The 18688-nt window shown below is 46.9% G+C and overlaps 1 protein-coding gene across 2 annotated transcripts in view; it reads left to right on the top strand.

Annotated features, from left to right (window-relative positions):
• The window catches only part of stimate (STIM activating enhance), an 88789-nt gene that overhangs the window by 42096 nt on the left and 28005 nt on the right, over window positions 1-18688 (top strand). For both annotated transcript variants that reach the window (XM_052017648.1, XM_052017647.1), the window contains exons 5-7: window positions 3582-3694; window positions 15449-15526; window positions 16434-16583. In XM_052017648.1, coding sequence (XP_051873608.1) covers window positions 3582-3694; window positions 15449-15526; window positions 16434-16583 — 341 coding nt within the window. The remainder of the gene's footprint in view (window positions 1-3581; window positions 3695-15448; window positions 15527-16433; window positions 16584-18688) is intronic.

An 18688-nucleotide genomic window follows, 5' to 3' on the forward strand; every position in this document is an offset into this window, starting at 1 on the left:
ATTATGTGGGACCTTGTCAAATGCCTTATTGTAGTCCATATACATGACATCCACAGCATTACCTTCATCAGTCTCTCTCGTCACCCTGTCAAAAATCTCAACCAGGTTAGTAAGACATGACTTGCCCCACACTAAGCCATGCTGGCTTTCCCTAATCAAGCCATTGGATTCCAGATACTCGTATATCCTATCTCTAAGGATTTTCTCCAGCAATTTCCCTGCAACTGACGTGAGTCTCACCGGTCTATAGTTCCCTGGATTTTCCCTTGTTCCTTTCTTAAATAGAGGAACAACATTAGCCACTCACCAGTTATCCGGGACCTCACCCGTGGTCAAAGAGGACACAAAGATACTGGTCAAGGCCCCAGCAATTTCCTCTCTTGGCTCCCTCAGTAACCTGGGGTATATCCCATTGGGCCCCGGGGACTTATCCACCTTAATACTGTGTAGGAGATCTAACACTACCTCCTCCTTGACCTCTAATTGCCCTAATGTTTCCACTCTCAGTTCTAATTTCTGTGTCCTGCATGTCCCTTTCCTGAGTAAATACTGAAGAGAAATACTCATTCAGAACCCCATCCACATCCTCTGCAACCAAACATAGATTCCCTTCTTTATCCTTAAGTGGTCCTACCCTGTCCCTCATTATCCTCTTGTTCCTGACATAGGTATACAATGCCTTTGGATTCTCCTTAATCCGACTTGCTAAGGACTTTTCATGGCCTGTCCTGGCTTTCCTAATTCTTTTTTGAGTTCATTTCTAGCTTCTCTATAGTCCTCATGTGCTCTGTCTGAGCCTAACTTCTGAAGCTCTACATATTTGTCCTTTTTCTCCATGACTTAAGTCCATTACCCCTCTGGACATCCAAGGTTCCCTTATTTTCCCATTAATGTCCTTCCTTCTAATCGGGACATACCTATCCTGTACTCTGTGTATTTGATCCTTAAACACTTTCCACATGCTTGACGTGGACTTGCCAGCAAAAAGATTTTCCCAGTTTACTCTACCTAGTTCCTGCCTTATGCCATCATAATTAGCCCTACTCCAATTTAAAAACCTTCCTGCTAGACCCATACCTATCCTTATCTATATCTATTCTGAAAGTTAATGAGCTGTGGTCACTGTTCCCCAATTGGTCACCCTCTGATAGGTGAGTCACCTGACCAGGCTCATTACCCAACACCAGGTCCAGAATAGCCTCTCCCCTTGTTGGACTGTCGACATATTGATTTAGGAACCCCTCCTGGATACACCTAACAAATTCTGCCCCATCTAACACCCTTGCACTAAAAAGGTCCCAATTTATCTCAGAGAAGTTGAAGTCTCCCATGACCACAACCCTGTAATTTTTACACATTTCCCTAATCTTGTTTGCATATCAGTTCCTCAATGTCCTGCTGGCTTTAGTACACTGCCAAGAGAGTGATTGCACCCTTCCTATTCCTGAGTTCTTGGAGAGGAGGATGAGAGGTGACTTGATAGAGCTGTACAAGATGATAAGAGGCATAGATCGAGTGGACAGTCAGAGATTTTTTCCCAAGGCGACAATGGCTAACATGAGGGGACATCATTTTAAGGTGATTGGAGGAAGGTATAAGGGGGATGTCAGGGGTAAGTTTTTTTACACAGAGAGTGGTGGGTGCGTGGAACGCACTGCCTGCAGAGGTTGTGGGAGCAGATACGTTAGGGACATTTAAGAGACTAAGAGAGACACATGAATGACAGAGAATTGGGGGGGGCTATATGGGAGGGAAGGGTTAGATGGATCTTCGAGCAGGATAAAATGTCGGCACAATATTGTGGGCTGAAGGGCCTGTACTGTGCTATAATGTTCTATGTTCTATATGGACTCTGTATCCGAGCGCTCCATTATGTCTCCCCGGAGTGCAGCTGATATATTATCTCTAATTAGTATTGCAACTCCTCCCCCTCTTTTACCCCCCTCTCTATTCTTCTTAAAACTTCGAAACCCTGGTACACCAAACACCCATTCTTGTACCTCCCTCAACCAAGTCTCTGTAATGGCCACAACATCATAGTTCCATGTACTGATCCATGCTCTAAGTTCATCACTCTTGCCCATAATACTCCGTCATCAAGATAGTAAGGGACTCTTACTATCTGCCCCATCTGTGCCTCTCAGTATTTTATAAACCTCCAACAGGTCTCCCCTAGGCTTCCAACTCTCCAGAGAAAACAATCCAAGTTTGTCCAACCTCTTCTTGTAGCTAATAAGTCTCTAAACCAGGCAGTGTCTTGATAAACCTCTTCTGCACCCTTTCCTAAGCCTCCACATCTTCCCCGTGATGGGGAGACCAGAAATGTACACACTACTCCACGTGCGGCCTAACCGAGAGAGAGACGGATTTCCTATTCACTCACAGGGCAGTGTGATGGCAGCAGTTAATTTTGCTGCCTTACAGGTCCTGGGATCCAGGATTGATCCCAGGAGTACCTTGTACCTTGGGTACTATCTGTGTTCATGTTCTCCCCATAACCAGTAGATTAATTGGCTACTGTAAATTACCTTTTGGTGGTAGGTAGGTGGTAAAATAGTCACAGGAGAGGTGATAGGAATGTGAGCAGGAATGAGTTACAGGAGAACAGAGAAATAAGGAATTGATGAGATTTCTCTGCTGGAAGCTGGCGCGGAACTGATGAGCCAAATGGCCTCCTTGTGTATCTTAATAGTAAGAGTGTATTCAAACACTTTGACCTGGTGCATATAAGGAGGTATCTGCACATATTGCTGCAGTGTGCCTTGTAAATGGCAAATACTCTACTATCACTGCAATGTGACCACAGAATCCTTTGCAATCATAAGGTCCAGAGGTAACAAGGACATGAAGATGGATTTGATGTAAATGAGATGTTCAGTAAATCACAAGGTCCTACATAGGACTCTGGTTTAAATCATGGGATCCAGGGAAAATTGGCACCCAAAATTGGCTTTGCAATAGGGAACAGGGTGATGGTAGAAGGTTGTTTTTGAGACTGGATGCCTATGACTGTTGGTGTCCCACAAGGATTGTTGCTGGAACCCTTGTTTGTAATATATGTGAATGGTTTGGATGCGGATGTGGGAGGTGAGATCAGTAAGTTTGTAGATGACATGAAGATTAGTAGAGTTCTTGATAGTGTGAAAGGTAGTCTTCTAGGTAGAAATCAGATTGAATGGCGGAGCAGACTCGATGGGCTGAGAGGCCTAATTCTGCTCCTGTGTCATATGGTGTAACATTTAACAGTATCTCTTAAGACATGGGAATCAGAAAGGGAATTGGGTGGTCAGCAGTTTAGTGGGATAAGGGTCAGAAGAGCATAAGTAAGGTGAGCTTGAAAGGCGCATGACTGGAGCTGGGGGTGCCTTGGAAATTATAGTTACACTATTACTGCAGGTTTGGGAGTAATCTGTTGAAATCATAATTTTTTTAAAAATATTTCCTCTCATCAAATCAAACAATGAGTATCGAAACATTGTCTGATTGTTGGTTCTGTAAAAGTTAGGCCAATGGCTTGGAACAATCTAGTTGTCAACTTCCTGCCTACAGCAGTAATCCCAAGTACTAAACTTGTTTTGCAGGAGACCCACTAGAATGCAGTGCTTGGTTTGGACAGTGTGCACTTTACCTACTGATTATGATGTTGGAGAAGACCGTGGTGATTATAGTGCTGCTTTTACCTCAATGGAAGAAGGTTTGTATCCCTTGGCCTCCACTCCACCTTTGTTGTAACCATATTTGTGATTTCTTTTAATATATAAATATATACTTCAAATGTTGAGTTAGTAATGTTGGTTAAATGAACAGATTGCTGACTGATTTATAAACTAGAATTTATGATACCAAATATGTTAAAATGCCTTTAATGTGAATTACTCTATTCCATCATTAATATAAAGCTGAAATGTATTATGGTCTGGGAGAGAGAGGCATCATGCAATAAACTGAGTCAGAAATGAAAATTAAAACATTGCAAGAGCTGGAAATCTGAAAGAAAAACCCAGCATCTGTGATAAGAGAAAGAATCAATGTTTCCGTTTTGTGAAATGTTTTACAAACCTTAAACATTGACTGTTTTTCTTTCCACAGATGCTGAACTTGTGTTTCCTAAGTATTAAAAATTAGGAATTCTCATCTACAAATTGGTAAATTATTAATTTCGAATCTGGTATTGATAATATTTTGACTGTAGCGGCTGGCTACACACTACGCAATGAAGACACAGAGTCGCTGGTTTCGAAATCGAAGGTCGAATGCCGACTGGGGCATGGTGCGCCTTTAATAGCCGAAAACTTCCCGTGCTACAGTTCCCGCGCTGATGTCACGCGCGGCTCACCTGACCTTCCTGCGCGCGGGCTTTCCCAGCCCAATGCTGGGGAAGAAGGAGGCCCCGTGCCATCTTGGATCGGGGCCTCCTCCGACGTCGCGATGTCGGGAGCCGGTTCGATGCCAGTGCGGTGAGTCGCTACGTAACCCCCCCCAGAACTGGCAATACCGTTGCGAAAACCAGAATTAAATAAACTATGACTTGGGTGGCCTGCCCCTGCGCCGCGCTCACTGTACCACCACGGGTTGGTCCGAGTCTAAATGAGCCGGCTTCATCCGGTCAACCGTAAACATGTCCTCACGCCCCCCAATGTCCAGCACGAACGTAGATCCATTGTTCCTGACGACCCGGAATGGCCCTTCGTACGGCTGTTGCAGCGGTGATCGGTGCGCACCCCTCCTGACGAAGACAAACTTACAGTCTTGGAGGGAAGTCAGTATATGGGTTGGGACCTGTCTGTGTCGCGAGGTGGGAATCGGGGCCAGGCTTCCAAGCCGCTCACGCAGCCGGTCGAGCGCCGTGGTAGGTCCTTCCTCTGGCCCCCAAGGGGCTGGTAGGAACTCACCCGGGACGACTAAGGGCGTTCCATAGACCATCTCCGCAGACGAGGCATGCAGGTCCTCTTTTGGCACGGTGCGTATCCCCAGCAGGACCCAGGGAAGCTCGTCTACCCAGTTGGGCCCCTTAAGGCGGGCCATGAGTGCTGACTTCAGGTGGCGATGGAACCTCTCCACCAGCCCATTGGATTGCGGTTGATAGGCAGTGGTGAGGTGGATCCAGGAACCCCACAAGTTGGCGACGGCAGACCACAGGCCGGAGGTGAATTGAGCTCCCCTGTCTGAAGTGATATGTGCCAGGACACTGAAATGGGCCACCCAAGCTGACAAAAGGGCCCGTGCGCAGGACTGGGCGGAGGTATCTGCGAGGGGAATGGCTTCAGGCCAGCGGGTAAAACGGTCGACTTGTGAGGAGGTACCGCGCTCCTCGGGAGACTGGAAGGGGGCTGACCAGGTCGACATGGATATGGTCAAACCTCCGGCGGGTAGGCTGAAAATCCTGCAAGGGGGCCATGACGTGCTGCTGTACTTTCGAGGTCTGACAGTGAGTGCAGGACCGGGCCCATTCGGAAACCTGTTTACGCAGGCCATGCCAGACGAACTTGTCTGACACCATCCGGACAGTAGTCCGGATGGATGGGTGTGCAAGGCCGTGGATGGCATCAAACACCCATCTGCGCCAGGCAGCTGGGACAATGGGGCGGGGTCTACCTATGGAGATATTGCAGAGCAGGGTGTGCTCACTGGGGCCTACCAGAAGGTCTTGCAGTCGCAGGCCCGAGACTGTGGTGCGATAGCTTGGCATCTCCATGTCTGTTCGCTGTGCCTCCACTAAGGCGCCGAAATCCACCCCCGGGACAAAACTTGGATGGTGGGCCGTGACAGTGCATCCGCGACCACGTTCTCTTTCCCCGACAGATGGCAGACGTCAGTGGTGAACTCCAAGATGTACGACGAGTGCCGCTGTTGCCGTGCTGACCAGGGATCTGAGACCTTGTTGAAGGCGAAGGTCAAAGGCTTGTGGTCGGTGAAAGCTGTAAACTGCCTGCCCTCCAAGAAGTAACGGAAGTGTCTGATGGCCAGGTACAATGCCAACAGCTCGCGGTCAAAAGTGCTATATTTGAGCTCTGGTGGTCGAAGGCGCCTGCTGAAAAACGCCAGCGGTTGCCAACGCCCTTCGATGAGCTGTTCTAGCACGCCTCCGACCGCTGTGCTGGAAGCGTCGACTGTGAGGGCAGTCGGGACGTCCGTGCGAGGATGCACCAACATGACTGCATCCGCCAAGGCCTGCTTGGTTTCGGCAAACGCGGTGTGAGCCGCTTCCGACCAAACAATGTCCTTGCTTCCACCTGACAGGAGAGCAAACAACGGGCGCGTGATGCGGGCCGCGGATGGTATGAACCAGTGATAAAAGTTTACCACACCAAGGAATTCCTGCAGACCCTTGATGGAGGTGGGTCTGGCGAAATGGCGGATGACGTCACAGGCAGGGGCGAGGCGCCGTGTTTGTCGATTCGATGACCCAGGAAATCAATTGACTCCAGCCCAAATTGGCATTTGGCTGGGTTGACGGTCAGGCCGAAATCCCTCAGGCGAGAAAAGAGTTGGCGGAGGTGCGTAAAATGTTCCTGGCGGCTGTTGCTGGCGATCAAGATGTCGTCGAGGTATATGAAGGCGAAGTCAAGGTTGCGCCCAACCGCGTCCATGAGTCGTTGGAAGGACTGAGCAGCGTTCTTGAGACCAAAGGGCATCCGGACCAATTCAAAGAGGCCGAAAGGTGTGATCAGTGCCGTCTTCGGAATGTCGTCTGGATGCACCAGGATCTGGTGATACCTGCGGACGAGGTCGACCTTGGAAAAAATGGACCGCCCACGTAGGTTGGCAGCAAAGTCCTGAATGTGCGGCACGGGGTACCGGTCTGGGGTAGTAATGTCGTTGAGGCGTCGGTAATCGCCACAGGGCCGCCAGCCTCCGGGACCTTGGGGACCATGTGTAGCGGAGAGGCCCATGGGCTGTCCGACCTGAGGATGATCCCCAGCTCCTCTATTTTTCTGAATTCCTCTTTCACGAGGCAGAGCTTGTCTGGGGGTAGCCGCTGGGCGCGGGCGTGGAGGGGAGGGCCCTGGGTGGGGATGTGGTGCTGGACGCCGAGCATGGGCAAAGTGGTGGAGAACTGGGGCGTTAGTATGGACCGGGACTCTGCCAGGACCCTGGCAAACTCGTTGGTCGACGTGGTGATGGAGTCGAGGTGTGGGGCCGGCAGCTTGGCCTCATCCAATGAGAACGTTTGGAAGGTCCTGGCATGTACCAAATGCTTACCCCGCAGGTCAACCAGCAGACTGTTGGCACGAAGGAAGTCTGCCCCAAGGAGTGGTTGCGTGACAGCGGCCAGGATGAACCTCGAAGTAAAGTTGCAGGTGCCGAACTGGAGGTGTACCAGCCGGGTGCCAAAGGTCTGAATGGCGCTGCCGTTGGCGGCTCTGAGGGTGGGTCCGGGTGTACAGTTGCAAGTCTCGCGGCCGTTGGGAGGCACGATGCTGACTTCAGCTCCGGTGTCCACTAGGAACCGACGTCCGGAATCCCTGTCCCACACATGCAAAAGGCTATCCGGGTGGCCAGCCGCCGTAGCCATCAGCAGCGGCTGGTTCTGGCATTTCCCGGAAACCGGCATGGTGGCCGGCATCTGCGGGCGTCAGCGCCCCACCGCTGGTGGTAGAAACACCATTGGTCGGTCGGTGCCTCAGACCTGGTGGCGGGTGGGAAGCGTTCGATCGCCGGGTCTGGCCTGCTAGGCCGCTGGGTACGTGGTGTGGCAACGTGCTCGACGGATGCCCCGCTCTCCTTTTTCACCCGCCAAAGGACATCCGCCCGGGCCACCACCTTCCGGGGTTCACTGAAATCGGCATCCGCCAGGAGCAGGTGGATGTCGTCGGGCAACTGCTCCAGGAAGATCTGCTCAAACAGCAGGCAGGGCTTATGCCCGTCTGCCAGGGCCAACGTCTCATTCATGAGCGCGGAGGGGGGGTCTGTTGCCCAACCCATCAAGGTGGAGTAGGCGGGAGGCTCGCTCGCGTCAGGAAAGGCCAAAAGTCTTGAGGAGGAGGGTCTTGAACTTATCGTACTTCTCCTCCGGGGGCGTCTGGATGAAATCCTCAACCTGGGCGGCGGTCTCTTGGTCGAGGGCGCTCACCACATAATAGTACTTGGTGTCGTCCCTGGTGATCTGGCGACCCTGGAACTGGGCCTCGTCCTGGTCAAACCAGACACTGGGCCGGAGGGTCCAGGAGGTGGGCAGTTTAAGGGCTACTGCCTGTACCTCTTGCTGTGCAGACATCGTGGGTCCAAAAACGTTTGGGCCCGTCGGGGTCACCAATGTAGCGGCTAGCTACACACTATGCAATGAAGACACAGAGTCGCTGGTTTCAAAATCGAAGGTCGAATGCCGACCCGGACATGGTGCGCCTTTAATAGCCGAAAACTTCCTGCACTACAATTCCCACGCTGATGTCACGCGTGGGTCACCTGACCTTCCCACATGCGGGCTTTCCCAGCCCAACGCTGGGGAAGAAGGAGGGCCCCGTGCCATCTTGGATCGGGGCCTCTGACAACGTTGCGATGTCGGGAGCCGGTTCGATGCCGGTGCAGTGAGTCGCTACATGACCACCAAAGATAATCAGGGATAAATCAGTGGAATGGTTTGTTATCTGCGGTTTTCAACAATATCTCCTACTCCTCTATTTTCCCAATGATTCCTGAATCTAAATGCTGACACTGATACGTAGTTATAGAATTGTACAGCACAGAAATTGGCCCTTCAGTCCATTTCATCCATGCCAACTGTGAAGCCTATGCCGATCCTACTTGCCTACATTAGGTCTGTAGCCCTCTACTCTTTTCCTATCCTTGTACCTGTCCAAATGCCCTTTAAACATTGTAATTGTATCTGCCTCTTATCATTTCTTCTGTGAGCTTTATCCATATACCCGCCACCCTCTGTGTGGAAAAAACTTGCCCCTCAGATTACATAGAACATTACAGCACAGAACAGGCCCTTCGGTCCATAATGTTGTGCCAACATTTTATCTAAGATCTATCTAACCCTTCCCTCCCATATAGCCCTCCATTTTTCTATCATTCCTATGCCTATCTTAGAGTCTCTCAAATGTCGGTAATGTATCTGCCTCTACCACCTCCGCCAGCAGTGCGTTCCACGCACCCACCACTCTGTGTCAAAAAAAACTTACCTCTGACATCCTCTCCCCGCCCATACCTTCCTCCAATCACCTTAAAATTATGCCCCCTTGTGTTAACCATTTTCGCCCTGGGAAAAAGTCTCTGACTGTCCACTCGATCTATGCTTCTTATCATCTTGTACACTTCTATCAAGTCACTTCTTGTCCTCCTTCGCTCCAAAGAGAAAAGCCCTAGCTTGCTCAACTTATCCTCATAAGACATGCACTCCAATCCAGGTAAATCTCCTCTGCACCCTCTCTAAAGCTTCCACGTCCTTCATAAAATGAGGCGACCAGAACTGAACACAATATTCCCAAGTGTGGTCAAACCAGAGTTTTATGGAGCTGCAACATTGCCTCGCGGCTCTTGAACTCAATACCCCACTAATGAAAGCCAACACACCATATGCCTTCTTAACAACCCTATCAATCTGCGTGGCAACCTTGAGGGATCTACGGACATGGATCCCAATATTCCTCCATTCCTCTACACTGCTGAGAGTCCTGCCATTAACCTTGTATTCTGGCTTCATATTTGATCTTCCAAAGTGTATCACTTCACACTTTTCTGGGTTGAACTCCATCTGCCACTTCTCAGCCAATTCTTCATCCTATCAATGTCCTATTGTAACCTACAGCAACCTCCAAAGCTATCCATAACACCATCAACCTTTGTGTCATCTGCAAACTTACTAACCCACTCTTTCACGTCCTCATCCAAGTCATTTATAAAAATAACGAAGAGCAGGGGTCCCAGAACACATCCCTGCGGAACACAACTGGTCACCAACCTCCAGGCAGAATACGCTCCATCTGCAACCATTCTCTGTCTTCTATGGGCGGCCAATTCTGAATCCACATATCCAAGTTTCCCTGGATCCCACCACTGCTCTACCTTCATCAATGTGTTTTGTCACATCCTCAGAATTCAATCAGGCTTGTGAGGTATGACCTGCCCCTCACAAAGCCATGCTGACTGTCCCTAATCAGCCTATGCTTCTCCAAATGCTCATAAATCCTGTCTCTAAGAATCTTCTCCAGTAATTTACCCACCACTGAAGTAAGACTCACTGGTCTTTAATTCCCAGGGTTATCCCTACTCCCTTTCTGGAACAAAGGAACAACATTTGCCACCCTCCAATTACTTAACAGTTAACCACCAGGTTGGATCAGTGGTTAAGAAAGCGAATGCTATGTTGGCATTCATCTCGAGAGGTATAGTGTATAAAAGTAAGGAAGTGTTGATGAGGCTCTACGGGGCACTAGTGAGGCCTCATTTGGAATACTGTGCGCAGTTTTGGGCCCCACATCTTAGGAAGGATGTGCTGACGTTGGAGAGGGTTCAGAGGAGATTTACGAGAATGATTCCGGGAACAAAAGGGCTTACGTATGAGGAGCGTTTGTCGGCTCTTGGACTGTACTCACTGGAGTACAGAACGATGAGAGGGGACCTCATAGCGACATTTAAAATGTTGACAGGAAAGGATAGAGTAGATGTGGCTAGGCTGTTTCCCTTGGTGGGTGAGTCCAGGACCAGAGGGCACAATCTTAGAATTAGAGGGTACAGTTTCAAGACAGAGATGAGGAGAAATTTCTTTACCCAGAGGGTGGTGAAATTGTGGAACTCCTTGCCACGCGCAGCAGTGGAGGCCAGATCAGTGGGGGGTGTTCAAGGAGGAGATAGACAGATATCTAAATAGTCAGGGTATCAAGGGATATGGGGATAAGGCTGGAAAATGAGATTAGAATAGTTTTTTTTTCCCACCCCATTTCTTTTTCCCTTTTCCTTGGAGCAGACTCGATGGGCCGAATGGCCTGCTTCTGCTCCCTTGTCTTGTGATCTTGTGATTATCTGACACTACTCCTATGGCCAGTGAGGATGCAAAGGTCGTCACCAAAGGCACAGCAATCTCTTCCCTCACTTCCCATAAAAACCTTGGATATATCCCATCCAGCCCCGGTGACTTATCTATCCTAATGTTTTTCCTAATTCCAGCACATCCTCTTTCTTCACATTGACGTGCCCTAGCATATCAGCCTGTCGTACGCCATCCTCACAAACATCATGGTCTCTCTCTCTGGTGAATACTGAAGCAAAGTATTCATTAAGGACCTCCACTACCTCTTCCAACTCCAGGCACATGTTTCTTCTTTTATCCCCCACTCTAGTCATCCTCCTGTTCTTCACATACGTGTAGAACGCCTTAGAGTTTTCCTTGATCCTACTCACCAAGGCCTTCTCATGCCCCCTTCCTCTCCCAAATCCATTTTTAAGCTCCCTCCTGTCTACCTTGTTATTTTCCAGAGCCCTGTCTGATCCTTTCTTTCTAAACCTTATGTAAGCTTTATTCTTCCTCTTGACAAGATATTCTACATCTCTTGTCAACCACAGTTCCTTCACTCTGTCATCCTTACCTTGTCTCATCCTTAAGTACTCCTTAAACAACTGCCACATTTCCATTGTGCACTTCCCCAAGAACATTTGTTCCCATTTTGAGCTCCCAAGTTCCTGCCTAGTAGCATCATTATACCCCTTCCCCCAATTAAATACTGTCCCATATCATCTGCTCCTATCCCTCTCCAAGGCTTTGGCAAAGGTCAAGGAGTTATGGTCTCTCTCCAAAACGCTGTCCCACCGAGAGATCTGAAACCTGATCAGGCTCATTACCTAGTACCAGGTCCAGACTGGCCTCTCCTCCAGTCGGCCTGTCCACATACTGTGTCAGGAATCCATCCTGGACACTCCTAACAAATTCTGCCCCATCTATCCCCTTTATTCTGGTGCCAGTCAATATTAGGGAAGTTGAAATCACCCATAACAACTGTTATTTTTGCATCTTTCCAAAATCTGCTTCCTGATCTGCTCCTCAGTGTCTCTGCTGCTATTGGGGGTCTGTAGAATATTCCCAACAGAGTGATTGCTCCCTTCCTGTTTCTGACTTCCACCCACACTGACTCAGTAGACGATCCCTCCAGGATGTCCTCCCTTTCTACAGCTGTGACACTGTCCCTGATCAGCAAAGCCACTCCCGCACCTCTTTTAAAAAGGGACAGAGACGGAGGGAAAACATCTAAATCCTGGAATATCCAGAAGCCATTCCTGCCCTTGTGACAGCCAAGTCTCTGTAATGGCCACAACGTCATAGTTCCATGTACTTACCCATGCTCTAAGTTCATCGCCCTTATTCCTGATACTTCTTGCATTAAAGTACACACAGTTCAGCTCACTCAGCTGACTGCAATTTTGCCCTTTCAACTGCCTATCCTTCCTCAGTCTTTCTACACGCTGTATCTACTTGTACACCAAATGCACCAAACTCTTACCTATCACTTGGGTTCCTATCCCCCTGCCAAACTTAATTTAATTTCCTTTAATTTTCTTTTCCCTTTCAGTGTAAATCTATGCCCTCTAGTTTGAAACTCCCACATCCTTGGGGAAAGACTATCCATCCAATCCATGCCCCTCAAAATTATATAAATCTCCATAAGGTTACCCCTTGGCGTCCTACATTCCAGTGAGAATAAACCAAACCTATCCAATCCCCCCTTATAATGATAGCCCTCCATTCCACAAGGCATTAATTATAGATGTTGGGATTTTATGCTTCAGTTGTACAAGACATTGGTGAGGCCACACTTGGAATATTGTGTTCAGTTTTGGTCACCCTGTTATAGGAAAGGTGTCATTAAGCTGGAAAGAGTGCAGAAAAGATTTACGAGGATATTTGCCAGGACTCAAGGGACAGATCTATAGAGAGAGGTTGAGCAGACTTGGACCTTATTCATTGGCGCTTAAGACAATGAGGCATGATTTTATGGAGGTGTATAAAATCATGAGGGGCATAGATGGGGTGAACGCACACAGTCTTGTTTCCAGGGTTGGGGAAGCAAGAACTAGAGGGCATAGGTTTCAGGTGAGAAGGGAGAGATTTAATCGATACCTGAGGGGCAACTTGTTCACCTAGAGAGTGGTCTGTAAGTGGAATGAGCTACCAGAGGAAGTGGTTGAGGCAGGTACATTAACAATAATTAAAAGACACTTGGACAGTTCCATGGATAGGAAAGGTTTAGGGGGATATGGGCCAAACACGGCCAAATGGGACCAGTTTAGATGGGCATCCTAGTCAGCATGGACCAGTTAAGCCTGTTTCCTTGCTGTTTGAAAAAATGACTTCAAAAACTCTCCGCTACCACCCTCTGACTCCTTCCACCAAGAAAATTTCTCACCCTGGAAGCCGGACATGGATCCCATCAGGCTCTGGAGATTAATCCACCTTAATGTGTGCCAGTATCTATAACACTTCCTTCCTTCCTAACACAAAAATAGAACATGGAACAGTACAGCACAGTACGGACCCTTTGGCCCACGATATTATGCTGACCTATATATACCTACTCCACGATCAATCTAAACCTTTCCTCCTACACAGCCCATAACCCTCCATTTTTCTTACATCTATGTGCCAATCTCAGAGTCTTCTAAATGTCCTTATTGTATCAGCCTCCACCACCACCCCTGCCATCTCCTCTAAACTTTCCTCCACTCACCTTTAAATGGATGTCCTCTGGTATCGGCCATTGCCAACCTGGGGCAAAAAGTGCTAGCTGTCCATTCTCTCTCTACCTCTCATAATCTTATACACCTCTATCAAGTTGCCTCTCATCCTCCATCACTCCAAAGAGAAAAGCCCTAGCTCACTCATCCTTCCCTCATAAGACATGCTCTCCCATTTAGGCAGCATCCTGGTAAATCTCCTCTGCACCCTCTCTAAAGCTTCCACATTCTTCCTTTAATGATGCAACCAGAACTGAACACAGTACTCAAAGTGTGGTCTAACAACAGTTTTATAGAGATGCAACATTATCTCAAGGCTCTTGAACTCAATCCCCTGACTAAAGAAGGCCAGCACACTATACGCCTTCTTAACCACCCTATCAACTTGCATGGCAACTTTGAGGGATCTATGGACTTGGACCCCAAGAACTTCTGTTCCTCCACACTGCTAAGAATCCTGCCATTAACCTTGTACTCCACCTTCAAGTTTGAACTTCCCAAGTCTATTACTTCACACTATTCCAGATTGAACTCCATCCACCACTTCTCCACCCAACTCTGCATCCTGTCTATATCCCACTGTAACCTACAACAACCTTCTAAAGTTTCCACACCAACAACCTTTGTGTCATCTGCAAACTTAATAACCCACTCCTCCACTTCCTCATCCAAGTCATTTATAAAAAATCACAAAGAGCAGGGGTCCTAGAACAGATCCCTGTGGAACACCACTGGTCACCGACCTCCGGACAGAATACAATCCATCTACTACCACTCTCTGCCTTCTGTGGGCAAGCCAGTTCCGAATCCACGCAGCCAAGACTCCATAGATCCCATGCCTCATGACTTTCTGGATGAGCCTACCATGGGAAACCTTGTCAAACACATGTTCCAGAATATCAGCATACCCCTCCCCTAACAATCCAGTCTCCACATTCTTCTCCCTGGTGAATACCAATGAGAAGTATTGGTATGGTAGTGTAGCGGTTAGCGTAACGTTTTACAGCACCAGCGACCCGAGTTCAATTCCGGCCGTTGTCTGTAAGGAGCTTGTACATTCTCACCGTGTCTGTGTGGGTTTCCTCCGGGTGCTCCAGTTTCCTCCCACATTCCAAAGACGTACAGGTTAGGAAGTTGTGGGAATGCATGTTGGCGCTGGAAGCATGGCAACACTTGCGGGCTGCCCCCAGAACACTCTACGCAAAAGAAGCATTTCGCTGTGTGTTTCGATGTACATGTGCCTAATAAAGATATCTTAAGTATTCATTTCGTATCTTGCTCATATCCCCTGGCTCCAATGTAGACTGGAGGAAGTTTGTCCCAGTACACAGGGTAATGAGGGAAGTGACAGATCTGGCTGAGCTGACATTGTCAGCCTTGTGATTCTTGAATTCCACGAGGTCTTTGTGTGTTGATGTTGGTGGAGGGTGAGAGGAGGATGGAGAAGATGGTTCACAATGGTGAAGAGAAGTTACAGTGTGTTAGAAGTTTGAGTATTCAAATGTTGCAGTATGCATTCAGTTGTACGTGGACTGTGGCAAAGGTGATTGAGAGTGAAGTGGTCAATGAGATGACTGTGGAAATGACCATCCCGATGCAGCGTTCAACCCAAAATGTTAACAGTTCCTCATCCTCACAGATTTTACTCGACCAGCTGAGTTCGTCCAACAGTTTGTTTTTTCTTGCTGAACAAAATGACTGTAGATTGAGGTTTGCCTGTCTAAAAGGCCTCCTTTCATATATGCACTTCAAATTATTCTTTATATATGATTTACAGGTTGCTCTGCTCAATCCAATCCAGAACCCGCAGCTGGAGCTGGCAATTGTGATGCTGATAGTTCCTTTTTTTGTCAATGTAAGTAGCCCTTTTAGATTGAGCTTTTGAACATAAAGGTTTGTGTTGCTCTGATATTTATGTCTGTTCTGATATAAGGTTTGTAAATTTGATTATAAAGAGTGAGGTGCATAATGGGGACCATTATTCATGCAGTTTAAAAATTAAACATTAGATTTCTGGAAAATGCTGTAAAATGTTTAAATCAAATTTAGCTTGGGCTCACAGACCGACATTGTGTGTCTTTGATTGGGAACAAAGGATATTTCTATTAATTAACTTTATATTGATAAGCTGTCAGAATCAGAACTCCAAATCAGGTTTATTATCATTATATGTCATGAAATTTGTTGTTTTGCCGCAGCAGTACGGTGCAAACACACAAAATTACGATAAATTACAAAATAAGTAGTGCAAAAAAGGAATAATGAGGTAGTGTTCGTGGACCGTTCAGAAATCTGATGGCAGAGGGGAAGAAGCTGTTCCAAAATTGTTGAGTGTGGGTCTTCATGCTTCTATACCTCCTTCCCAATGGTAGTAACGAGAAGAGGGCATGTCCCGGATGGTAAGGGTCCTCAGTGATGGATGCTGCCTTCTTGAGGCACCACCTCTTGAAAATGTCCTCGACGGTGGGGAGGGTTGTGCCCGTAATGGAGCTGGCTGAGTCTACAACCCTCTGCAGCCTCTTGTGATCCACCATACATTATTTGCAAGAGTCTTTGATGGCATATCACATCTCCTCAAACTCCTAACAAAGTAGAGCCGCTGGCGTGCCTTCTTCATGATTGCAGCAATGTGGTGGGTCCAGGGTAGATCCTCCAGGAAAAATGTGTAGATGTGGTATGAATTGTGTCAAACTTCATCTGTGTTTGTGTTCATCACTACGGTCCTTAATATTGCCATTTATTGTTTCCCTTTCATTCCTCAGGCATTAATGTTTTGGGTGGTGGATAATTTTCTAATGAGGAAAGGCAAAACTAAAGCTAAACTGGAAGGAGAAGGCGGTGAGGATGATTCTAGAAGCAGCAACAAAGTTAGATACAGAAGAGCAGCATCACATGAGGAGTCTGAGTCTGAGGTAAGTGTTAATTCCTCTAACTGATCATAAATTCTTTATTTCCTTCAGATTTCTCCTTTCCTCTTTTTGCAATCAGTAAGAATGAGTACATGAATGTTTTGAATAGTACCACATTCACAAAGACTAATCATCCTGATCATTTAGTTTCACGACCTTGGCCTTTCCCCATAACTCAGAAATTTTTCTCATCAACTATTTATCAAAGTCCATTTTGAAAATTATTATAAAATTTGATTTAATCTCTCTTTCAGGGATTGTATTCCATCTCTCAATATCAATTTAATGGTATAACCGTCTTGTGTTAAAAATCAGTCCTTTAGAATGGCAGAATTCTTTGCAGTGAGTTAATCAAGAAACAGCATTTTCCAAGTCAGCCATTGTGTTTACAAGACACTATCGATTGACTGGTGAAATCCTAGACGTAAAGTCACATGGCACAGAAACCAGCCCTTCAACCTGAGTCTACACGGCGCATCAACACCCATTTATAGTAATCCCATCTTATTCTCCTCACATTTCCATCATCTCACTCACCCAGATTCTATCACTGTGCTGTACAGATGTATGGACAAAGTGTGGAGAATGATCTGAGTGTATCCCAGAGCGAATGCTGAAAATTTGGTAGGAATTAATTGAAGAGGAGGGAAGTGGTTTCTCACATCTATCTCTAAAGTAATGGAGCTGTTAGACCTGAGAATTCTTAACAATTCTATAACTCCATAAATTTAAGGCACAGAAGGCTATTTGGCCCATTGACTGGGTGCTGGCACTTGGACCATTTCTTCTGTGCTTTTTCTGTAGCTCTAGAAATTATTTGGTATCAAATGCCCATTTAATTCCTTCCTGAAGGCACTGATTAATTTTAATTCTATCATCCCTACATGTTCTATGTTCAATAGGCAGTGAATTCCAATCAAAACTACTTGTTTTCCTAAATAAAAGTTTTTCCTTGCAGTCCACCTGTATCTTTTGATATAAAGAGTTAGCTAGAGTTAAACAAAGAGAAAAGAAAGACAGCATAGGCATTTGGCACACTTGGCTTAATCAGTCAGGGTATTGAGTACAGGAGTTGGGGTGTCATGTTGCAACTGTATAAATTGTTAGTGAGACCACAGTTGGAGTATTGTGTGCAGTTCTGATCATAGAGTTAAACAATACAGAAACAGGCCCTTCAGTCCAACTCGTCTGTGCTGAATAAGTTGCCTAACTGAGTGAGTCCTATTTGCCTGCATTTGGCCCATATCCCTCTAAACCTTTCTTGCCTGTGTAACTATCTAAATGCATTTTAAATGCCGTAATTGTATCCACCTCAACTGCTTTTTCTGGCAACTTGTTCCATATACCCACCACTCTCTGAGTGGAAAAAGTTGCCCCTCAGTTCCCTTTTAAACTTTTCCCCTCTCACCTTAACTCTATGCCTTCTATTCCCTAGGGTAGGAGAGTCTAAAACTAAAGTCTCTGACCATTCACACGTCTATGCCCCTCATGATTTTATTATACATCTATAAGGACATCCTTATGGATTCTCAATCCATGTCAGTATATTACTCACCAGGGTGGTTCAATGGTGCAGAAAATGGTACAACTGACTCACAGTCCTGACTTCCAATGCACTCTGTGTGGAGTTTGCATGCTCTCCCTATGACCACGTAGGTTTCCCCATTGCTTCTGTTTCCTCCCACATCCCAAAGACATGCTGGTTGTTAGGTTAATTTATTGGTATAAATTATCCCTAGGTAGATGGGTGATAGGAGAATTAGTGGGTTGATGGGCTTGTGAGAGAGGATAGGTAACCGGGAAATAGGTGGGCAAGTGAGATTGGTGGGATTCTCTGAGGGCCAACAGTGCAACGGCTGCTGCCTGTCTTGAGGAAAATATGAGACACATAAAAATGAGGATTCCATGTGCTTTAACCTTGTAATCTAATCTCCTGTGTAGGACCTTGTCAAAAGCCTCCTAGAAATCCAAGTACACCCATGCACGAGCTTCCTTGTATCTGTTCTGTTGGTCATGTTCTCAAAGAACTCCAGTAGATTAATCAAACTTGATTTTCTTTTCATAGATCAAAACTAACTTTGCTCAATCTTATTATTCATTTCTAGGTG

Source organism: Pristis pectinata, chromosome 6, assembly GCF_009764475.1.
Source record: "Pristis pectinata isolate sPriPec2 chromosome 6, sPriPec2.1.pri, whole genome shotgun sequence".
In the NCBI taxonomy this organism is placed as follows: domain Eukaryota; kingdom Metazoa; phylum Chordata; class Chondrichthyes; order Rhinopristiformes; family Pristidae; genus Pristis; species Pristis pectinata.